General features: G+C 46.7%; 1 protein-coding gene across 14 annotated transcripts in view; it reads right to left on the bottom strand.

The window, feature by feature from the left end:
- The window catches only part of LOC149334590 (uncharacterized), a 110,365-nt gene that overhangs the window by 22,765 nt on the left and 66,076 nt on the right, over nt 1–21,524 (bottom strand). For 8 of the 14 annotated variants that reach the window (XM_089555224.1, XM_089555223.1, XM_089555228.1 and 5 more), the window contains 4 exons: nt 20,836–20,987; nt 13,502–13,698; nt 8,115–8,254; nt 4,932–5,145 (listed from right to left, as the gene is read on the bottom strand). In XM_089555224.1, coding sequence (XP_089411350.1) covers nt 13,540–13,698; nt 20,836–20,987 — 311 coding nt within the window. In that variant the 3' untranslated portion in view covers nt 4,932–5,145; nt 8,115–8,254; nt 13,502–13,539. Of the gene's footprint in view, nt 1–4,931; nt 5,146–8,114; nt 8,255–9,203; nt 9,342–13,501; nt 13,699–16,227; nt 16,364–20,678; nt 20,784–20,835; nt 20,988–21,524 lie in introns of those variants that run through there. The other 6 variants (XM_089555232.1, XM_089555229.1, XM_089555230.1 and 3 more) reach the window with 4 other exon arrangements.

Below are 21,524 nucleotides of genomic sequence, written 5' to 3' on the forward strand. Positions count from 1 at the left end.
TGTCAGCACCCCATCTGTTTCACTTCTTTCATCCGAGTTCGAATTCTTAGATGGCGCCCTTAAATAATCTTTGTTAACTTTTTTGTTTTTGTTTTGGGTACAGCTTGCTCATGTGTGCTCGCTGTGATGGTAGTAGTTGTAGTAGTATGTTTATTTGGTCATATTATATACAATGTGCCCTCGAGGTGAGGCTAAAGGAGGTAGACCAAGCATGCCTCCTGACAAGGCCTACACCCCGATCACACATCATGGAAACGGGGGCCGAATGGACAAAAGATAAAAAACAATGAGTAAACATGATCACAATAAAAAATAGTTAATGATAGACAATAATAAATATCAATTAACAATAAACATAACATTTCAAAATATGCACATTAAAAAAAATCAGAACACAAACACACACTCAAAAAAAAACTAAGTATACAGAATTAGCTAAATTAACCGGGGGGGGGAAAGAATCGTCAGTTTTTTTTTTAATACAGACACACTATAACTTTCTAATGCAATCAGAATAAGAGACTGGTAGGCATTACACAATGTTATAATTTGATAATCGGTTGTTTGTTTGCCATAATTTGTTCTGGGTCTTGCAGTAGATAGGGTCTTGCAGTAGGTAGGGGTTCCGTAGACCATACGCAACGTTTCTTGATTTATAAGTATTAGAAAAAGAGCTAAAGTCATGCTTGACTTTATAAAAAATGTGAAAAGCCAAACTAAAATTGTATGAATGAAAGAAATTGCGAACATGAAACGTTTCGAAAAGATTTGCTTCAACAGATGAACTTGAACTTAATAGACGTAGAGCTCTTTTCTGGAGAGAAAGCAATTTGTATGAATCAGTTTTGTTGCATGTACCCCAAACTAGGTTGCAATACACCAGGTGAGAATGAACAATAGCAAAATATAACTGTTTTTTAACTTGTAGTGGGAGGAGATGTCTAACACGATAAATAACATAAATAGATCTGGCCATTTTTAGTCTAATGTAGTTTATATGATCAGTACAACCCAAATCGCTACGAAAAAAACACACCAAGGAACCGGCAACTATGAACTTGCTCGATGCTAAAGTCATTAAAAATAGCTTGATGTGATTGTCTAATGGTTTGTTTTTTGGATGGAAGAGCATAAACTTTGATATCTTTACCTTTCTTGCCCTCCTCCCTCTTTTTCAGTGAAACTTCGCCATATAAAGGCGCTGCCTGGTTTCAATAAAATTAGTTGTGAGTTAGCGCTTTGTGTCTCGTCCTTGTATTTTCGTGGTTTGCATGCTCTGGCGCTATTTTCTTCAAATCAAGTATGCACCAACTCGCCCAAGAAGAAGTGTTAATCTTACTGGACTTCAGCCGAAGGTACGTTGTCGACACCGACAGCGTCGCCAGCGAGCAACAAGGCTCCGTCTCGGAAACTTCGTCACACACTGCTGATGACAGCGGAAAAGGTGCCGTCTGCCCATTTTCTAAGCTACTGTCCTTTTTGAGAGTAGAGGTAGAAAGTAGAGAGAATTTGGCTGCATTGCAAGGCATGGACCCGCGACAACAACCTAGAGAAGGCATGAAGGAGAGTTACAAGCCGCATGGAAAAACGCATGGCAAGCATGTCCGATTCGCAGCGATGCTGCATCAGAGCGCAACGACACTGAACTGCTTCTTCTGTGACTCCAACGAGCACCAAACGCAGAACTGTAACGCCTCAAAAACACTAGAAGAGAAGAAACGACTTGTGCATTCTTCCGGCCGTTGCTTCAGGTGCACGAAAACTCGCCACCACTCACGAGCATGCCGCGTAAATGTGCAGTGCAACAACTGCCGCAAGAAGCATGCCAGCAAGATCCGACGTACGTAACAGGCCACCAGGAGCGAGCCGAAGAGTGACGAGTGCACAAATCAGCCTCGAAGAGACAGCCACGGGAGACAGCTCCACTCGCAAAAGAACTGTTCTGCTAGAGACCGCGACTGCGTTGTGTAGTGGAGAAACTTCCAGCGCTCAAGTGCGAATTCGTGTTGACGGAGGCAGTCAGCGCTCTTACATCATCGCTGACACCTCGCGGAAACTAGGATGCACACTTCTCGGGCATGAAAGGTTGACCGTCGGTGTGTTCGGAGGCCATCAAGAGGAACGCGAGTTCCGAAGATTCAGAGTTACGCTAAAGACAAAGCGCGGATGCGAACACGAACTCGAAATGCTCGAAACAGATGTAATTTGTGACCAACCGATTCCCTCGCCACCGGAAAATGTGCTGCAGAAATTAAGCTCCCTTGGGTATGAACCAGCTGACTTCTATATTGACGACGGTTCGGAAAATGTTGAGCTGCTCATCGGATCTGATCACATATGGGAAATTACGACAGTCAAACTGGGGAAACGACTGATGACGGTGGAAATATCAGCTGGATGGACCGTTCAAGGGTCTGTTGAAGACGGTGCCGAGCAGACAAACTGCCTCCATACCGTGGCACTGCGAACTTCAGTAATTGATAAAACAGCAGATTTTCCTCACACCGCGATCCAGCTGCAACGAGACCTTTATGTAGATGACCTGCTAACGGGTGCAGACGACGAACAGGAGACCGTGAAGCTAAACACCGAAGCCAACGCAATCTCCCACGCCGCCTCGATGAAGCTGCACAGCTGTTCGTCGAATAACGAGAGGCTGCGCCAGCTATTTGGGCAAGACTGTAGAGAAACCAAGCCCCTGGGATTTTTGTCTGGTATACTCAAGGTACCAGGGCTGACATGGGACCCCATTTTAGATCGCCTCACCTTTGCGCCGTGCGTTGCAGACAACACTGCTAAACCAGACACCAAACAATCCATGCTCCAAACTACGGCACGGATTTATGACCTGCTGGGATGGCTGTCACCCTTTATAATGCGGTACAAGGTCATGTTTCGGAATCTGTTGCGACAAAACGTGGATTGGGAAGATCCCCTACCAAGAGATATAGCCGAAAAATGGATCGCGTGGTACGGTGAAATGAAACACCCTCCTTAGATACAGGTGCCGCGGTACTTTGGAGCGGACATCGGCGGGCAAGCAGCAAGGACGGAGCTACACATTTTTGCAGACGCCAGTCTCGCGGCTTACGGGGCGGTCGCATACCTTACCATCGCCTCAGAAGATGGCCTTGTAGTATTGAGCAAATCGAGGACGGCCCCTCTGAAAGAACTCACTCTCGAGTAAATGCCATTTCACGTGCCTTCCCCTGCACTAATGGACATTCAGCGCTACAGCTCCTTCACAAGACTGGAAAGAGTCACAGCTTGGGTGCTTCGATTCGTCTCAAGGGTGAGACGACGCAACGACGAAGTCGGAGCTCTTACAGCCGAAGAACTGGATAAGGCTGAAATATTTTGGATCCGCAACGAGCAGAGGAAGGGCTTTCAAAAAGAGTTGAAAAGCATTCAGAACCAGCAGAAATCTCTGGAACTTTCCGGTTAGCAAACGACTTCGTCATTTCGGGGAGGAGTGTGTCGGAGACGAAAAGGGCGACGAGATGCGGCGCCATTGGACACGCGATTTCCTTGGTCAAGGACCCTTGTACATGTGTATGCGCGCCTGTGTGTGCGTGTGTGAGTGCGTGCGCGCGAGCCGACCAGGCGGCAGGCGCCCGAAAGGGGATCCCGTTGCCGTCCCCCCGCGACCGTCCCTGAACCGGGCGGCAGGCTTTGAGGTCGAGCAGCGCGGTTGCCCATCGCCGTTTTCCGGGAACTCTTTGACTGTCCAAGGTCGGAGAGGCGGGAGCGGCGGCAGAAGAGGGAGGAAGGAAAACTCGGCCCGGCATCGAAAGACAGTGGTTTGTGATACACCAAACGGAAAGGCCGTGCTTCCAATCTCTCTGTAAAGTTTTCTTGTTTTACCATTCGGTCAATTCTACCAGTTGTTAAGTTTTACCGGAGTTCCTTCATTGTGAACGAAACTAACCAACGCGTACGTAGAGCAAGTACCCTTTAACGTACAATACAATAGCTATATCCAGCTCGGGAACTTGTCGCGTGCAGCGGCGCTCCACTCTCTGCTCTCTCCTGGGGCCAATATTTCCCACAGGCTCATCCTGTCCGGCCTCGGAGTATCTTCTGTGCACTAACGTGGGCGAACATTCACTCGTAACCTTGCTAGTGAGTTACGCATTGACTCAGGAATTGCTGCTAGTTGAGGTTATTGTTGTCGCAGTAAATGCCTCTTTTTGCGTCCTTGACATTGCAGCGCTCATCGAAGAGAGGACGTCGAACTGTGCCATGAACCGGAATTAGGGCCATGTTCTACATCCAAATCGGCAAGATATTCCTGCCAACACCACGCACAAATATTTAGGAGTGTGTGGGATCATGGAGTGTGTGGGATCAATGTAATTGAGAATGTCCATTCAAAAGTTGACACAAACAAAATGTGCATATGCCTGAAAATTTACTTTCTAGCAATAGCAAAGCGCGCTGTAAAGATATGCTGTTGGGTACACTACCAATGAGTTCAATGTTGACTGATTGGGTTTTTTTTTGCGTGTAATCTTCTCCATCCGACCTCCTGTGGCAAAGGGACTTCATACAAATCTCGATTTCCCCAAGCTGCACTGAGTATTTATATCGGTTCGTCCCAACTCGGGCTTACACTCCATCCAGACACGGCATAGCGAAGCAGCGAATTCAACGCCATGAGGCACGGCCGCGGTGCAGATCCTTTCGCATAATGCGTACCAGCATGCGCACAGTCTCATAATGGGTTACTCCACGTGCGGGAGGAATTATGCATTGGGACAGCGAAAAGTTGATATTCATGCGTAATAAGAACGGTAAACTGGGCTAGTTGGTAGGAATTAATACTGAAAACTGCGCAAAAAACGAAGACACAGAACGAGAAGGCCCGTGTCGTGTCTTCTCGTTCTGTGTCTTTGTTTTTTGCGCAGTTTTCAGTATGAATTCATGCGTACCTTGGGTGTCGAGTGGGACCAGAAGCTTCCACTTGAAGGCGGTCACCACGTGAGGCTTCAGGGCAGCCAAGATCATAAGGCCGTAACCTGCTGCCAGACCACGCGCATGATGGGTCAGGATGTGCTGGGTGCCCGTCACACGGGGTCAGCCGATGGCGGATCCCTCTTGCTCAGCTTGATGCAGGGACATGCTTCTCATGCTTCGCCCATTCGTCTGCAGAAGGAAAAATGGGTGCTCATTGCATTGAGAATGATCAGTGATTCTTAAAATAACCGCCACATTCAGGTGCCTTCCCAATGCCTCAAAAGCAGCTGCCTGTGAATAGGCACAAGATGCTCAAACATCACGCGTGTATGGCAGTCACCTTTAATTCAATGTATGAAATGTGCCTTGTGCTTGGCCATTGCTCCCGTCAGCCAGCCTAGCTAAGGGAATTGTAGTACTATAGGAAGTTTATGGAAAGGAATGGGTGGTTGGTCTCAGGGTACGAGAGACGCGGTAGTGAAGGGCTCCGGAAATTTCGACCACCTGCGGTGAAAAGAAGGGGAGCCGGGAGTTTGTACACTAAAAATATTGGCACGGGAAAGAAATCACTATTTTTGTAGCCTCGTCGCCTACAGGACCAGCCGTAATTCATGGCGGCTTGGGTGCGTGCTAAGGCGGCGGCCCAGAATTATGAACGTTCCACGAGCTGTCATAGAATGAAAAAATCTACAGGCAGCAGGCTTTAATGAGTGTTGGCTTCAGGTGCTTTTAAATTTTATTCTATGAATCAGCAACAGCGGCAGTAGTATATACGGAGCCGGTTATTTATATTTGGTCACTTATATTCACTTATATTTGCTTAAACAGTCCCCAGAATGTTTGTCTGCAGTCTGCTATAAAGTGGAGAAAGCGTAGGGAGACTTACTATTACAGGTAATCGGTCAGGTAGTGTCGGTAAAAAAAAAAATAAAGAGTACCTTGCGATACAAAGTGCAAGTATGGATGCAACTTCGGTGCGTGGATTGACCCTAGTCATAATTGAACGCCGTTACACTACGCGGGTAGGAGTATTTTTCGCCAATAAGCCATCAAAGCGGGCGCTATCGCCTTCCACATTTGCTGCGATTTTTTTGCGCTGACACAGGTGATAAAGGCAGTCTTAATATTTCTGAGAGAAGACTATGGTCTAGTAGTCAACCAGACAATCATCTGATTGACATCTCTAAACTCACACGGTTATAGTAGTGGATTTAAGACTGAATACAGCTGAGGCGAATGTATATACATATACGCGGTGACACGGTTACAAATGAGCAAGTGGTTCTGCCTGAATACGTGAAGAAGGTGCACTGTTATTTATGGATGCACAGAAAGCAGCCTCATTTTGGTACCTTTGTGCCAGCGCCTTTTGGTGGGTTCCACGGCCAGTTACCACCAGGCAGTACAGGAGATGTTCCGCTTGTCCAGTTCGCCTAAACTGGCACACATCCTTCTGCCAAACGCGGCAGTCTCATGACCTGATGTCACATGAGTGTGATGACGGATCTCTTCCATGGCCTCCTGCTTGTGCCCCACTGTCTGGTGTCGCCTCAACTGCTGTGCTTTGCAAGGTCGCTACGCTTAGTTGGGGCCGTTTATCACGAGTTGGTTTCCGTAATAGCGTCGTTATCCTGCGGCCTTTTCTGAGCGTTTTGATGGGAAGCGAAAATGTCACCGTTCGCGAATGTCACCCCATTGGAGCTATCTGCACCGTCTATCGATGCCTCTGTGCCTAACGACTACGCAGTAGCGAATGTAGTTGTCTATGAATGCCATACGACTGTTGCTTCACATAGTTATGTTGTCCTCATTCGCGAATGTGTGCGTGTGTGCGTACGTTATATGCATTGAGAAGAGGGATACTCCAGCGAGTGCCGACGACGCAGCATTGCTCCAGATGGGGAAACGCCATTGAGCGCGAGCGTTCCGTTTGCTTTGAAATCAAAATCACCTTAGCTGATTCTGCAGCAACAATGGAGTCGATGACCCGAGATTAGTGTGCATACGGGGCCGTTTTGAGATGCTAAATAATGAACATATTTGGCCTTGTCCAAACTGCCACTTAGGGAGATATCATTGCCCCTCAGCCCACTCGCGCAAAGCAAATTAGGTAGTCTAGTTCCAAGTCTAGCCAGATTTTCGGTCTATACTGTTGCTTCTGAGCAAAGGAAAGGTGGAGTAATTCGCTCATTTGTAGGTGGATACCTCATACTGAAAACTGCGCAAAAAACGAAGGCACAGAACGAGAAGGCACGTGCCTTCTCGTTCTGTGCCTTCGTTTTTTGCGCAGTTTTCAGTATGAATTCCTACCAACTAGCCCAGTTTACTGTGGATACTCAACTGAACCGTGAGCCATCCACCCCCCCCCCCCCCCCCCCCCCCCGCCTATTGGGAAAATAACCACGCATGTTAAAATCTGGAGTCGTTTGTTTTCTGCTATCTTGTTTGGCATCAAAAACGACTCCACTGCTTTTTGTGGAAGTGCACACAGGGGAAGAGATTTGAAACAGGAAGTATTTTTCATCAGCTTAGTTTTCATCTCTTTTCCGAATCGCAGTGCGTTTGCTGTGATTGAGTAATTAATATTTCACAGGGTAATAGGAGTCGTTAGGAATGCATTTTTGCATATATAGTAGGGTGCTGCCAAGAACTTCCGCCACCATGCACACCACTTTTACTGCTCTTTGAAGCAATTTTAGGAATCAATATATAGGAATGTTCCCATAAAAGCAGGCACTAGAATCCAATAGAACTGATCGCTTGAATCTGAGGGTAGCTTTACTGCTTTGAGTTCGCAACATTTGGCAGTGCATTAACCGCGGAGGTTGCTTTGCAGGCTGCGAACTGTGCGGATTAAGAACGCACGCTCGGTAAAGTCGCTTCTGTTGCGACCACGTATAGGGGGTTGTCACGTTACGTCACGTGCGCCATTTTGTTCTCCGGCGCATAGTTTTAGCAGTGCAGGCTGGAGCAAGAGGCGACGATCTCACAAGACACGCCAGCAGCCTTACTCCTTTCTGCACGGGCAACAAAATGGCGACCGCTGTGACGTCAGTGATTACTCCCTTTAGTACCCTTGATCTATGCGGTTCGTCCCGGCGACACATCTGTAGGACATGCCAACGAATCAGAAAACAGGATAGCCAGAATTCGCTCACCGGGCACTTGCTGTAAGACAAAGTCTGTGACGCTGTCTCCACTGTGGCTCCTGTCTGGGCTGCAGTGCAGGCTGCATTAACGACGACGCAGTGCACTTCCAGTGCATTTTCCATCGAAGATCGTGGCGAGGCTGGCCATTCTGCAAGAAGGAGATGTGAAGGGTAGTCCTCACTATGAGGCGGGTCCAAATGACTTGACTTGTGTTTGCGAAAAAGTTGGAAGAAGCCGTCGCGTCATTCCATTTGCACCTCGTGGTTTGTTACGTGTGATCAAGTAAGCCATGAGTGTCCGAGGTTTTTTTTTTATAGTCTGGAAAGCACACTCGAAAAAGCGAAGTTTCGATATGATGCTCTTTGGACGATATTTGTAGAGGTTAATGATTCAAAGAGAACTCTTTGTGTTTTTATTCCAACACGGTAAACTTTAGAACCCACGCTTTGATAGTGTGCTGAAAATTGTGTGTGCTGAAAATTTGATAGTGTGCTCAATAGTGTCCTGAAAATTTAATATTCATTGTAAAAAGTTTCACCCTAGTATGCTTCGTGCGTTTTTGCCTTTTAATCGCTACCTCCATATCGTACTTTGTTTGTTAGTGCCGTCAAATTAGGTAAGCCACAATGTCCACATTAAGGAGCAATAGCCTATTGCCCTTTTAAGGCAACTACTTGAATGAAAGACAAAGGCGAAGGTACTGAACCATCTTGAAGCTCAAAAGACTAAATACACGTTGTTCGCGTAGTTCGCCTCAAGCCGTATTGTGCACCTGCTCCGTCTTCCACTTAGCGTCAGGACGATGCTTTCGCCGCCGGGAGTTATGTCGAAGGACCACGACGAAGACAGTTCTAGGCTCGTGCTCAGAGCGCGAAGAGGACGAAGTGTGTTGTGTGCGCCGTTGTCCAGTGGTGGTTCGACTGAGCTGCTGTCAGCTACCTCTCTGTGAATACGCCTACTCCTCGTGTGCGTAGGTCTACGTAACAATATCGATGTTAAAAGTCATCCCAACTCAGAGGAAGCGGAAGCCACCCCACCCACCTTTTCGTAAATACCGCACTATTACCGACTGTCGCGCAGTACTTCCCCAGCACCTCCACCAAATGTAACGTGGCTGCCAGCCGAAAAATGGGGCGTGGTGAACCATGAACAAGAGATGATTTAATGGCCGCTGGCCTAGTGCTAGCCCTCCGTCCCGCGCCACTGCCAGCTTCGTCTTCTTCGCAACAATATTTCTGCAACAAATGTTTCGTTTTAGAGAAGTATTGCTGGACTCGGGCTTCGAGTCCCACATTGTCGCCAAAAATTTCTTTCGCACACTTTACTCCCAATGGTACCAAAGATTGTGACAAGAAACATACTATTCAATTTCCATATATTGTCTACTGCACTGCGTGCAACAATTGTGTCGCAAACTAACATAACTCGGCTGTAAAGCAATGTAGGAGGTGCCCTCTCGACCGCTCTCTTGTGCCGACGTACAGGATCTGGATTTTACCACCGGGCGGAATGTGTAGCTCTGCAAGGGCGCTCATAGACTTGCTCCTGGCTTCCGACAGGGAGTCCAGCATTTTGTCTTCCTTCTTCCTTTAGGCATACAAGCCAGCACTCTACAGAAACGTAGCTTGAATCAGCCACTTTTTGCTTTAAAGTAAAATATTTTGTTTTTCAATCTATAATATAAGCTGTGTATTGTGCTGGGTATGTACAGAGTTTTTTATTCGTCTGGCCAGTTGTGTTTGTAGATTGCAGACAGTTATTTTATTAAGTAGGGTGGCTGACAAAAGTCTGTCTAGCGGCGCTAGTGAATGAGAGTTCGATGTTCGTTTGTTCAGCGATTCAGCTTTCAGCGCGTGTCATCACCGCAAATGCTCACTACAGCCCATTTTTGCAAAGCCAATATCTTATGCAAAATATGTGAATTTCTAATGCGCGGATAATTTATGATTCAGATTCTCTTCAATATAGCGCTGTTTAATCGTTTAATTTTCTCCACGAACTAAGTTGTAACTACTATAGTGCCTTTCAACAATTTACGAGAAGAGTGTATACTGGAGTGGTTATCTTGCGGAAGTACGCAAGTTATCAGAGATCGCTAAGTCACAGGAGCCAGAATAATTTGTCGAAGATCTTTTCAAATTCGATACCCGCTTCGCAATATGTAAAATCGTCCTAGCATAATTTCTGTGAGGTCTAGCTTATGCATTTTTTACGACTGGTGTAGGGCCTCGAGCTCCTGGCTCGCTCAGGGTTGCCAGGAGAATGCTGAGGCTAAGAGGGAACAAAAGGCAACTGCCATGCAGAGCTCTCTGCCTTCTTCACTCAATGCTTTGAGAAGTGACCATTAGTAGGCGGGTTAGATTCCGCGAAGACTGACTGACGACCTGAAATCAGAGTAGTGTAGGCCATACCCAAATAGTCGTAACACTACAAAATATTTGATAACAAAAGCTGTGATAATTTTTTCTGCGATTCTCATCCTCTCAAAGAAGAAGCACGTCCACTGTAAATAAGCATCAGGACACAACTGTTCAAACTGCGATACTTTCTGCAGGAAAACGGAAAATACACGTTGATCCTGTGTCTCCTGCCGAAAAAATATTTGGCAAGTATTGTTCTACATTTTACAAAATGTGTGACAATGGCAGTACATATATGTTAGCAATGTAAGGTGCGAGTCGGCTGGATTAGAAGCAGATAAGCTGCGTGGATATGGTGTCGAGGCAGACCAGCAGCTTGTATTCACCGGCGGCCATCACGTGAGGCTTTCATTGCAGCGAGGGCCATGAAGCTAAAGCCAGCCGCCAGACCCCGCACGTGTTGGCAGATGTCGACTGCCGGTCTTCGGGGGGGGGGGGGGGGGGGGGGGGGGGGCAAGTCCGACTGTGCGGCCTGCTCGTCCCCCCCCCCCCCCCCCCCGCCACCTGATACGGGCCGGTGTAGTTTCGGCTACCAGGCTTTGTTCCGGTGCAACGCCAGCGGTGGGGATGGGACGGCCGGGACCCAGCCTCTGGGGAACAAAAAACCCCATGGGAGTGCCAGCGACTCCCAGGCGACTGTGAGGGCCAGTCGCGCGCGTGAAGTACGATGTTTGAGCGGAGGCAGGCCTGGGTTTATACTCAGCTTGGACCCACGAAATTCAGCACGGAAGGCATGTCTAAACATCAAAAGGTTTTCAAATACATGCTGCTTCCCTCCGCAAGCGGGGGAGTGCAAGTCTGTCTACCGACGTGCCGGTTTATGGTTAGGAAGAAACAAGGTCCGCGCGGGGGTTTATAGAAGCCAGGCTCTGAAACCACGCCTCGGGAAGCGGCCTCACGGCCGGCCGCAGAGCTGCAATGGCCTTTGCGGGACGCCGAGGAATGGGGGTGAAGTACGACCTCGGAGCGTCCAGGCGACTCCGGTGATATTGTGGAGTAAAGGCTGAGTAGGCCCGGCCATCTCACCCTAAGCCTCGTTCTTGGTTTGTTGCCCGGTCGCCCGGCCCTGAACACTCCTTCAGTAGGAGAAGAGCAAGCTAGGGGAGAAAAGTTCGTGGTTGGTTGGTTGGAAGCACAGATGGGTCCACCCGGAAGTGTTAGAGCATGGTGCCGAGGGCCGGTGGGCCGATCGGTTGACGTACTAGGGCCTCTACTGGCTGGATCACATCAGACATATTTCCGGAGTCTGAAAAACCGTGAAAAGCACTCGTCGGTTGGTAGCTGGCAGGTTGGAAACAAACCCTGTCGCGGAGCGACCCAAAGTAGCCGACTGACCCCGTCTTAGGTTCTCCAGTCTCCGGGGATCGGAGCCCGTTGCGTTTGGTGGGTGGTCGGGCATCCCGTGAGTGGGGCCGCACCATTGGGCAATCTCGATGCTCTCCCTGCCCTGGCCAGGCAGGCCAACAATGTAGTCGAGACAATTGAAGGATCGGAAGAAAAATCACGCTGTCCCTATTCCCATCCCTCATCCCAACCCATTTCCTTACAACCATTCATCCCATCCATTTGCCCATCCCTCCCGCTACTTCCCAGGGGAGACCAGGGGAATGTCCTCGTGCCTGCTCCCCCGGCTTTGAGTCGCTATAGTACCTTTCCCTCATTTATTTCTTTTCACCTTCGGGTGGCAAAATTACGATTGCTTACGGGCCCAATTCGTTTATTTTGATCGGTTTACACCCGCGATACAGTAGTGGTGCGGGAGAGGTTCATTTTCTTATTCATTTAATATGCCTCGAACTACTTCATGCCGGTCGCCAGGTGCGTCCCCAGAAGTCAGCGCTGCTTAGATGTGGTGACATGACTCCCGTATTTGGTTAAGCAATTCTTCAGAAAGATCGTTGGCTTTAAACCAGCATTTTGCTACGTTGTGGGGACTCTCCTTCCTCCTTCCTCTTCGGTTTCCTTTTCCGAGATGAATCTTCCTTAGTTTTGAAGACCGTTAACAAAAGAGGGCGTCGGTGCCGCAGCGCCAAGGACGGCGTCAGTGCTGCGTGCGCGTGCGGGAGATAGCTCTCTCTGGCTCGGGAACTCGTTGTGTGCCTTACAGTCAGCGCGGCGCTCTGATCTCCGCCAGTGGGCTGAGTCCTACGAAGGGAGGCCGGGGGGGGGACATTTCCAGCGGCTCGTCACGACCAGCCTGTGAGTATTTCCCCAGCCCTAGCGTGGGCGAACATTCGCTCGCAACCTTGGTAGTGACTCGGAAGACCTCGATTCATTGCGAGTATTGTCGTTGCTAGCTGAACCTATTCTTGCAGCAATAAATGTGTCTTTTTACTTCAGCGGCATTGCAGCGCTCATCAAAGAGAGGGCGCCATACTGTGCCATGTCAAGTAAGAATTAGGGTCGTTTCACATCTGAACCACCAAAATGTTCCTGTTAATGCCACGCACAGAAATACTCGTGAGTGTGTAGGATCAATTTAATTCAGAATATCCACTCCCATGTTCAGACAAACGAAAATATGGACATGCTTCAAAATTTTATTTCGAGCAATACCAAAGCACCCTGTCAATATATGCTGCGGGTAGCGCATCAATGACTTGTATGTTTGCTGGGTGGCGCCTTTTTGCCTGTAATATTCACTTTCGGAAATCTTGCGGCAAAGAGACTTTATACAACTCTCGATTTGCCCAAGTTGGCCAGAGTATTGACGCTGCAGTTGGTCGTACTCAGGGCCATGTCACTTCCTGGGGTTCTTAAATGTGCCATGAACCCTTGCTAGGACGCATTAGTCGATTTCCACTCCATCCAGACAAGGCCGGCGTGCGGTATCGATTTCATTTCCATGACCCGTGGCAGCACTACAAATGCTTCCGCATAATGCGGGTCAATGTGCGCACAATTTCATACCAGGTTACTGCTCGTGCGGGAGGAATCACGCATTGCCTCAGCGAGAAGTTGACACGCGTGCGTACCTTGGGTCTCGGGATGGACGTTCACCCGAAGGCGGACATCACGTGGGGTCTTGCAAACAGGCAAGGTCATGAGGCCATAACCTGCTGCCAGACCACGCACGTGATGGCAGACGCCGACTGTCCGCTGCCGGCGGTCTCCGCGGTTGCACCCCGCCTGCTCCATGCGGGGACATGCTTCTCAGATTTGGCCCAGGCATCTGCAGAAAGATAGTTGGGTGTTTATGGCATTGAGAATAATCAATTGTTCTTGGAATACTGCCGCGCTCTGGGGCTTGCCCAATGCCTCAAAAGCAGCTGCCTGTGAGTAGGTACAAGATGCTTGAACGTCACGCGTCAATGGCATAAACCTTCAATTCAGTTTGTGGAATGTGCCCGGTGCTTGCTATTGCTCGTGGTAACCAGCCACGCATAAGGAATTGTACTACTCAAGGGAGGTCATCAAAAAAAGGGGAGTTTATACACTAAAAATGATGGCACAGGAAAGACGTCGCGGTGCTTTGTGCAGTTTGTAACCTTTTCGTCTAAAGCACCAGCCATATTTCACGGGGGTTGGAATACTGTGCCAAAATGGCTATTACCTCCGCCCTGAAAAGCCTATTTCTCCGCTCTGAAATGCAGCTTCCTGTGTAAAACTGCAGATTTCAATTAAGTGAGATAGTTTAATTGCACTTAAAAATTTGTTTTTGTCGCTGGGCTCCGAGGCTTGGCGCCCTGTTGTCGAATTTCAAATTGAGTAGGACCCATGCAACGATCTTTAATGCATATCTATGTACTGAAAGAAATTCAACCATTATTAAAAAGTGCTTGAATATTTATTGGTTGCCTTTCAGTTTACGTTAGCCGCTGCGGAGGGCATAATGAAAAACATTAGCTGCAGAGGATTAAAATAAAATGTACTAGAAAGTCAGCCTTTCAACATAGAACTTTTTCAGTGCAGCTCTGTATTTGCCATTGGCTGGTTATATTCCCGGAAAAAAGTGTTTAATTTAACCCGAAGGAACCTGAATAACTCAGTTTAAATTTTACTTCGAAGCTTTCAAATTTTGTTTGGAGGGATTACCTGAGGAAGAGCTTAGGGAATATTCCTTTTTAATGTGAAAGCATTTAGAATGTTGTCCTGGAATAACCGCCTGGTAGCTACGTAACGATACTTCGTGCACTGACAATCGCACAGCAATGGGCCTCTTGAATTTCGCCTTCATCGAAATTCGACCAAAGTGGCCGGGATCGAACCCGCGTCTTTCGAATGAGCAGCCGAGCGTGTTAGCTACTGAGCCACCGCGGCGGGGCAGAATAAACATCAGTAAAAATAAATGCAAGACTGCCGTGTAGTGATCTGTGGCTATATTGATTGTTATAGTGAAAACTTACATTATATAAAAAATTGCGTTCATAAATAGAGTCCCGCTAAATAACGCTTTTTGTCAAAACTTTTTGGCTATGAATTGGGCAGAAGCCGAAAGCACCCCTTTTCTTTTTTTTTCTTGCAGCGAACGCATGAATGGAACAAGCAGAATTGCCATCCAATTGGCGTATTCCATTACTATTGTGAACGAGCATAAGAGACTCGCTCCATAAACTCTATAGCTGCCCTGCCTTGGCACTTGTTAATTTTAAGGCACCACGCCATTTGACATAGGTGGCGAAAAAACAGAAAAAGAATGCGTCCTGTGTGTGTGCTCAAATAGCAGTGCAATATTTAGGGGACTACTCCAATGCGGAAAAAATTTGCAATAAGGCATCAATTTCTCTTTACCATCACTAGATACGACTACAATGAAAATCTGTACATCGCATTTTAAAGAAAATTTGTTCTGGGCCTGAGAACACGGGCCGCGGACCAAAATTTTCTTCAACTATGTAATTTGTGTGGAAACTGCATAACTTTCCTTCATAGCAGTATGACTGCGCTTGGGTAGATGCTAATAAGTGCTTGCTCCCTGACGATTTGCACGGATTCATGACGTCAATGATTACTGCAGTCATCGCACCGTAAGAGAGCTACGAACACAGCTTAAATCTTTATAACCAACTTGCCTCTCCGGGGGATGAAACCCAGGTTCGTCGAGCATAACAAGAACTACAACAAAAAAACGATACTTAGGGTAGAACGGGGGTGTCATGTTGTTTTGCTTCTACCTGTATATACAGGTAGCGAATCGGACGCTTTAAGCGAAAAATTGCAGAACTAATTGATCTATTTGAAAGGAATGCTCAGAATAGTGGAGCGAAGAATTGTTGTTCCACACAGTGCTTCAAAACTGGCGAAGGAAAGCGTGGGCTCTGAGTTACCTTAGGCAGCAAAGCCAGTGATAGAAAGCGCTCGTTTATATGAGGCCAAACCAGCCTAATTAAGTCACATTTACCGATAAGCAACCTCAAATACTATAGGAAACGAGTTTAAACATTCATATCTGAAATGCTCGCTCATGCCCTCAAATGTACAGTCTTTGTCAAAAGTAACCAGGCTGCATGGTTTGCTTCTAATTCATATAGTAGACCCCTCACGTCTTCCCTAAACACCAAAAACTTCTTTGAAAGTAGGGACAGGGGTTCTCTTTACCATACAGAGACTTAGAGCTTGAGGGGTGGCAAATAGCTTTACTATACGACTGAAAAGTAAACCGTGCAGCCTGGTTACTTTTGACAAAGACTGTACGGATCTGCACCGTACATCCTGGTTGTCGAATATACCAATGCCATCTCATAGATCAGCAATCACTCACCTGGATTTTGTAGTGTTATGAGGACAGTGATGCTGCTAGAGGCATAGCAGCCAGTTTGAAACGCGACGCAGGCATTGGAGACGAAGAACCAGTGTCACAGCTGCCTTCTTCCGGCACCGAGGCGAGGCTAGCCGGTCTGCAAGATGGAGACCAATAGTGATCACCGTCACGCTATTGTGGCAACAGCTGCGCATGAACTAAGCGGTACGCCTTCGGACGTCTCCCACAAGAGCCTAATCTGATTTTCTGTAAAAACATTGGACATGAAAGTGTATATACACGGTCAAGATATACGACCTGCGTATGATGCTGACCAGTCAAGGCATGGGGTAAGAGGGCTCGTTACGACGTACTTGAAGGAAACCATCAGCCACTGAAGCCATGGAGCATACTGGAATGTCTTTTGTTATTCGTGGTGTTAATCAAAGAGAGATTAATACTTTAACTATTTTCTCACTTAAAGACAACTGATTATAAACACAAGAGAATCACATGCTGCCGGTGGGATTAGAACCCACAGCTCCGAGGTGGGATCGCAACCAACGTGCTAAGAATTTCGTGTCTAGGCATGTTAGGAGACAAGAGAGGAGGAAAAGGCAGCGGTGTAGCACTAGGCACCAGGAACTGCATCAATATGCTCGATGTATGGATTGAAGATAGGCGCATCCTCTTTGACATGGGGTGCTTTTCTTTTATATTTCTTTGAGGAATCTGTCAAAAGTGACGTTACGCAATTTTTTCATCAACTCGACTGTTCATATTCAGCATATAACCTTATGTCAACACTCTCTTTCTGAGCCACCGATCTTCCAATCGCTTTTTGCTGGCTTCGACCACACATTTGTTCACATGAAATTAGTTCTCTAAACCCAAGGGTCTCCTGGAGTGTATGTGCCTATATCGACGTCCGGATGAGCATGGCTATCTTCGAGTATAAGATGACTGATTTTTTTCTGGTTTATCACACACTTCACCTTCTGAGTTCTGAGACACCGATTTACCTTCAAATAGTGGGGCGAGTTATCATACGACGATTCCTTTCTGCTTTGGGTTTTCCGTTTTATATGAAGTCTCACAGTGCGCTATATTTTAGATTGAACTAATCCAGTTCTTTTTTATAAGTGTTTTAATTGTCCACTCACAACTGCAGACTATAAAAATATCAAAATCATAGACATGTATGCTTTGAGTAGAGTTATACGTCTTCGGGTCTACTGGAAGCCTTTGTTTGAGATGCCCTGATGTGTTATCTGGTGGATATACCGTCTCGGAGATAATACGGACACTAACATGGCGTGCACATTATTTCTGCAGATATGTCAGGACGCGTGAACCGTTGGATTGCCCGTTTTGGTGATAATATGAACAGTTACTTGAATCATGTCTGATTATGCCTTCAGAATTGTCCCGACAAAGCTGGCAGAGTGGGCTAATTAATGTTATCTACAGTCTGTTCTGGTCATTTTGGTTTCTTGTTTGCGTCAGAAAACATTCATAAATTTATTAAATAATACTGCTCAACGTGGAAGCGAGGCTGGCTTCAAGGCGAGGGTCTTAGATGTGGAGTATATCTCGGAAACACTTTGTTTTGTAGACGTATGCTCAATATGTTCGTGTGTCGTGACTCTGGATTGTATCGTTTGTGTAGCCTGATCTGCGTTTTGCATATGATGGTGTTAGACACGTTCGCAGTGACAGCATGTGATACTACGCAGATTTTACCTGAAGAAAATGTCAGCACTGGCCCAAGTGAATAAATAATTGTGAAAAGCAGCAGTCATTTGTTGACGTCTAAATCGCAAAAGAATGAAAATTAGGCTTTGCGAACATCCTTCACGTGAGCCCAGAAACTTATTCCTAAAGCCGATAAAAATACCCCCGTGAAATATCTGAACAATAGCTGGCGTGTTCCTCCTCTTGAAGGCCCACTAAAATCCTCAGGGAATCTTACAGAGACTTCCCGTCAATACATGAACTGCGGAGAAAGATGTGTAAGGGAAGTCCGCGGGTGTTTCTGCGCATTTCTTGGCCGCATGTCCTGTCAAGACTTCGCAGGGACACCCTATAGATGTCAGTGTTGTGAAGAACGCGACAGGCATGAGTGACATCATTAAGTCTTCTCAAACCAGCAGAGTCAGACCGCCGAGCAAACTACTGTCTCCACTTGCGTAGAAACCATGAGCTAAAGATTCAGTATGCCTCTCAATCTCCCCGCAGGCAATCTTTGGTGAGAAGAAGTTGGAACTTTTAGCTATGTCGTAGAGTAGCACTGTCCAGTTTAGGGCTGCTTTTCTTAATTTATAAGCGAAGAGGCACCATGGATTACATCCGCTAAATCAAGGTGAACAATTTTTAGCCACAGTCACATAATTGGTGATCATATTTTCGGCTGTAAAATTACATGCAGTTAAATGATTTCGTTGAAAAAGAAAACTGACTGAAATGTTCTAGTGGTATAAACTTTGTCGCCAACCGCGGCGTCGTAAGGTCGCATCCAAAGACAACTCGTCTCGGATTGAGGCATCTCAACATTTTTTGCCAGACGTTTTCACGCATATGTCGCAGAAATTTAACGCGTGTTATGGATATGTTGAATGATGGTGTGCACAGTTGAGATCGGGCTCTAGGGGAACACAGTGCACTTGTGCAGCAAACATTGCCGCAGTTCCGCATGCAAATCTATATGGACATAACGCGGACAAATAGTCATGTGCACATCACCTGAAAGACAAAGGGGCTGCAGTTACTGCTGCTCTCAGTCTCCTGACGACTGAAGCCTTGAGCTGTTCGATAATAACCTGGTGGATTTAAGGCGTAACATCTAACTTGTTTGACTGAATGAAGCCAGATATGCTCCCGGTAAACCGCTCTCACAGATCCTGAATACTGACCGCTTCTCTGCACCAAAATGCTAGGGTACAGTCTACATGCTGCTTTTAAAATTTGAGTGCGCGCCAACTGATAGCGAGGGTTTCTCCTGCAGTAACGTTTGCCTGTCTGACTAGCGTTTGAAAATAAAGAAGCTCATAACATTTGTTTCGTTTACGGAGCCACTCCATATTGTATGAAAAGAAGGCGTAGAGAAATAGGCGGTGCATTTGTTGTTAACAGTCTTTAACAGGCTTAACAGGAGTTAAAAGACTTAATAAGTCTTGTTAAATTCCTCGACACGTCGCCAGATGTTTGTGCTGGGTGTTTTTCTTTCCCAAGTCATAGCGTGCAGACAAAACTCCATTGCACACATGTTAGTTTAAAGGTTACTACAGCTGTGGGTTGGGCGCTGAAGTGATGTATTGGCACTGAATGAAGGGGTTGCCTTTACAGCAAAGCTCATCATTTCACCTGATGCAGAAACACCTTTCAACGCTTCCGGAATATTTTTCGACGTAGGCCGATCTCATCTAGTTTGCACAGGTGGCCTACCCTATTACCTACAGAACCATGGATGAAGTGTGCGCGCTCCATGTGGCCAGGTAGTAATCGCTTGGTTTTTAAGGGATCTGCACTTTGTTACAGTGACAGCAGTTACAGTAGTGGTGCTTCTGCTGGTTCTGTGGTGCTGCTGGTTCTGTTGCGTTGACATAATCATGGATTTACCAAAAAGCAATCCTTACTTCATGATGATGAAACTAAAGGGAGGGATCAGTGCTCCTCTGCCCACTAGCACAAAGCAAATTTTATAGTCTGATAATCTAGTTAGACCCTCTGTTGCTGCTGGGAAAAGGAAGGGCACAGAAATTGGCTCATTTTTTTCGGTGGATCCCTAAACTATGGTGGATACCTAACTGCAGGTGGATACCTCAACTGCACCGTGAGCCACTTCCCTCCCGCCTATTGTGGGAAAAATCAACCACGAAAGTTAAAATCTGTTTGCATTTAGAGTTGGTGTTCCTCGCTTGTTGTGGTTTTTTTGGGGGCATCGAAAACACTATCCAGTGCATTTCGTGGATACGCACGCGCGGGACGAGATTTTAAACAGGAAGCACTTTGTCATCAGCCTCATTTTAATCGGGTTTTTGAATCGCCATCCTGGGGATGCGACGGAGTAGTTAATATATAATCGGGTCATAGTAGTCGTAAGGAAAGCATTTTTGCGTATGTAGTAGCGTGGTGCCAAGAACTTGAGCATCCCTGCGCACCACTTCTACTGCTCTTAGCATTTTTATGAATAAATCATGCAAGTTTGCACTACATTCCAAGAGAAGTGATCGACCGAATCTGAGGGCAGCTTTACTGCCTTGAGTTCACAAAATTTTGCAGCGTATTAATCGCAGAGTTTGCTTTGCAGGCTGCGCACTGTGTGGATTAAAAACGCGTGCTTGGTAAAGTCGTTACTGATGCGATCACGTATTGGGTGTAATCACGTGACGTCACGTGAACCATTTTTTTCTGGGGCACATAGTTTTAGCAATGCAGACTAGAGCAGGAGGCCACGATCTCTTTAGACATACCCGCAGCCTGTCGCAGTTCTGCAGAGGCAACAAAATGGCGGCCGCTGTGACGTTAGTGAGTACTCCCTTTAGTGCTCTTCTATCCGGTTCGTCCCGGCGACGAACCTGTAGGACATGCCAATCAATCAGGAAAAAAGGATAGCCAGCAAAGGCTTACCTGGCTCTTGCCGTAAAACGAAGGCGTTGATGTTGTCTCCACTGACTCGTGTCGCTGCTGCAGCGAAAGGCGCATTGCCGACGAGTCAGTGGATTTCCAGTGCATTTCCCATGGACGATCGTGGCGAGGCCAGCCATTCAGCAAGGGGAAGACTGTGAAGCAAGGAAAAGTACATCGGGTCCAAATGACGACTTTTGTTTGTGAAAAAGAGTGAAGAAGTCATCGCATCTGTTCGCGCCTCGTGTTTTGCTTTTTGCGATCAAGTAAACCGTGAGGGTAAAACGTTTTTTGAGTCAGAAAAGCACACTCCGAAAAGCCAAGCGAAGTTTTGATATGATGCTCTTCAGATGAAATTTATAGAAGTTAATGATTAAAAGAACACTCTACCTGGTTTTATTCCAATATGGGGAACTTTAGAACCCACGCTTATGAAAGCTCATGTGTAGTCATGTTCTCAATAGTGCCCTCAGCACTTAATATTCTAAATTTTTTCGCCCTAGCATGCTCCTCACGTTTTAGCCTTTTGAATGCCTGCTTTACAAAGCAAGCAATGAAAGAATCGGTACCTCCACGTTATACTTTGTTAGTGCCGCCAAATTAGATAGTCAAAATGTCCTTATTAAAGAGCAATTAGCCTATGACCTTTTTAAGGCAACTAGTCTGAGCTGAACGAAAGACCAAGTCGAAGG

The sequence above is a fragment of the Amblyomma mixtum genome, chromosome 8 (genome assembly GCF_055824585.1).
Source record: "Amblyomma mixtum isolate Tamu chromosome 8, ASM5582458v1, whole genome shotgun sequence".
NCBI classification, from domain to species: domain Eukaryota; kingdom Metazoa; phylum Arthropoda; class Arachnida; order Ixodida; family Ixodidae; genus Amblyomma; species Amblyomma mixtum.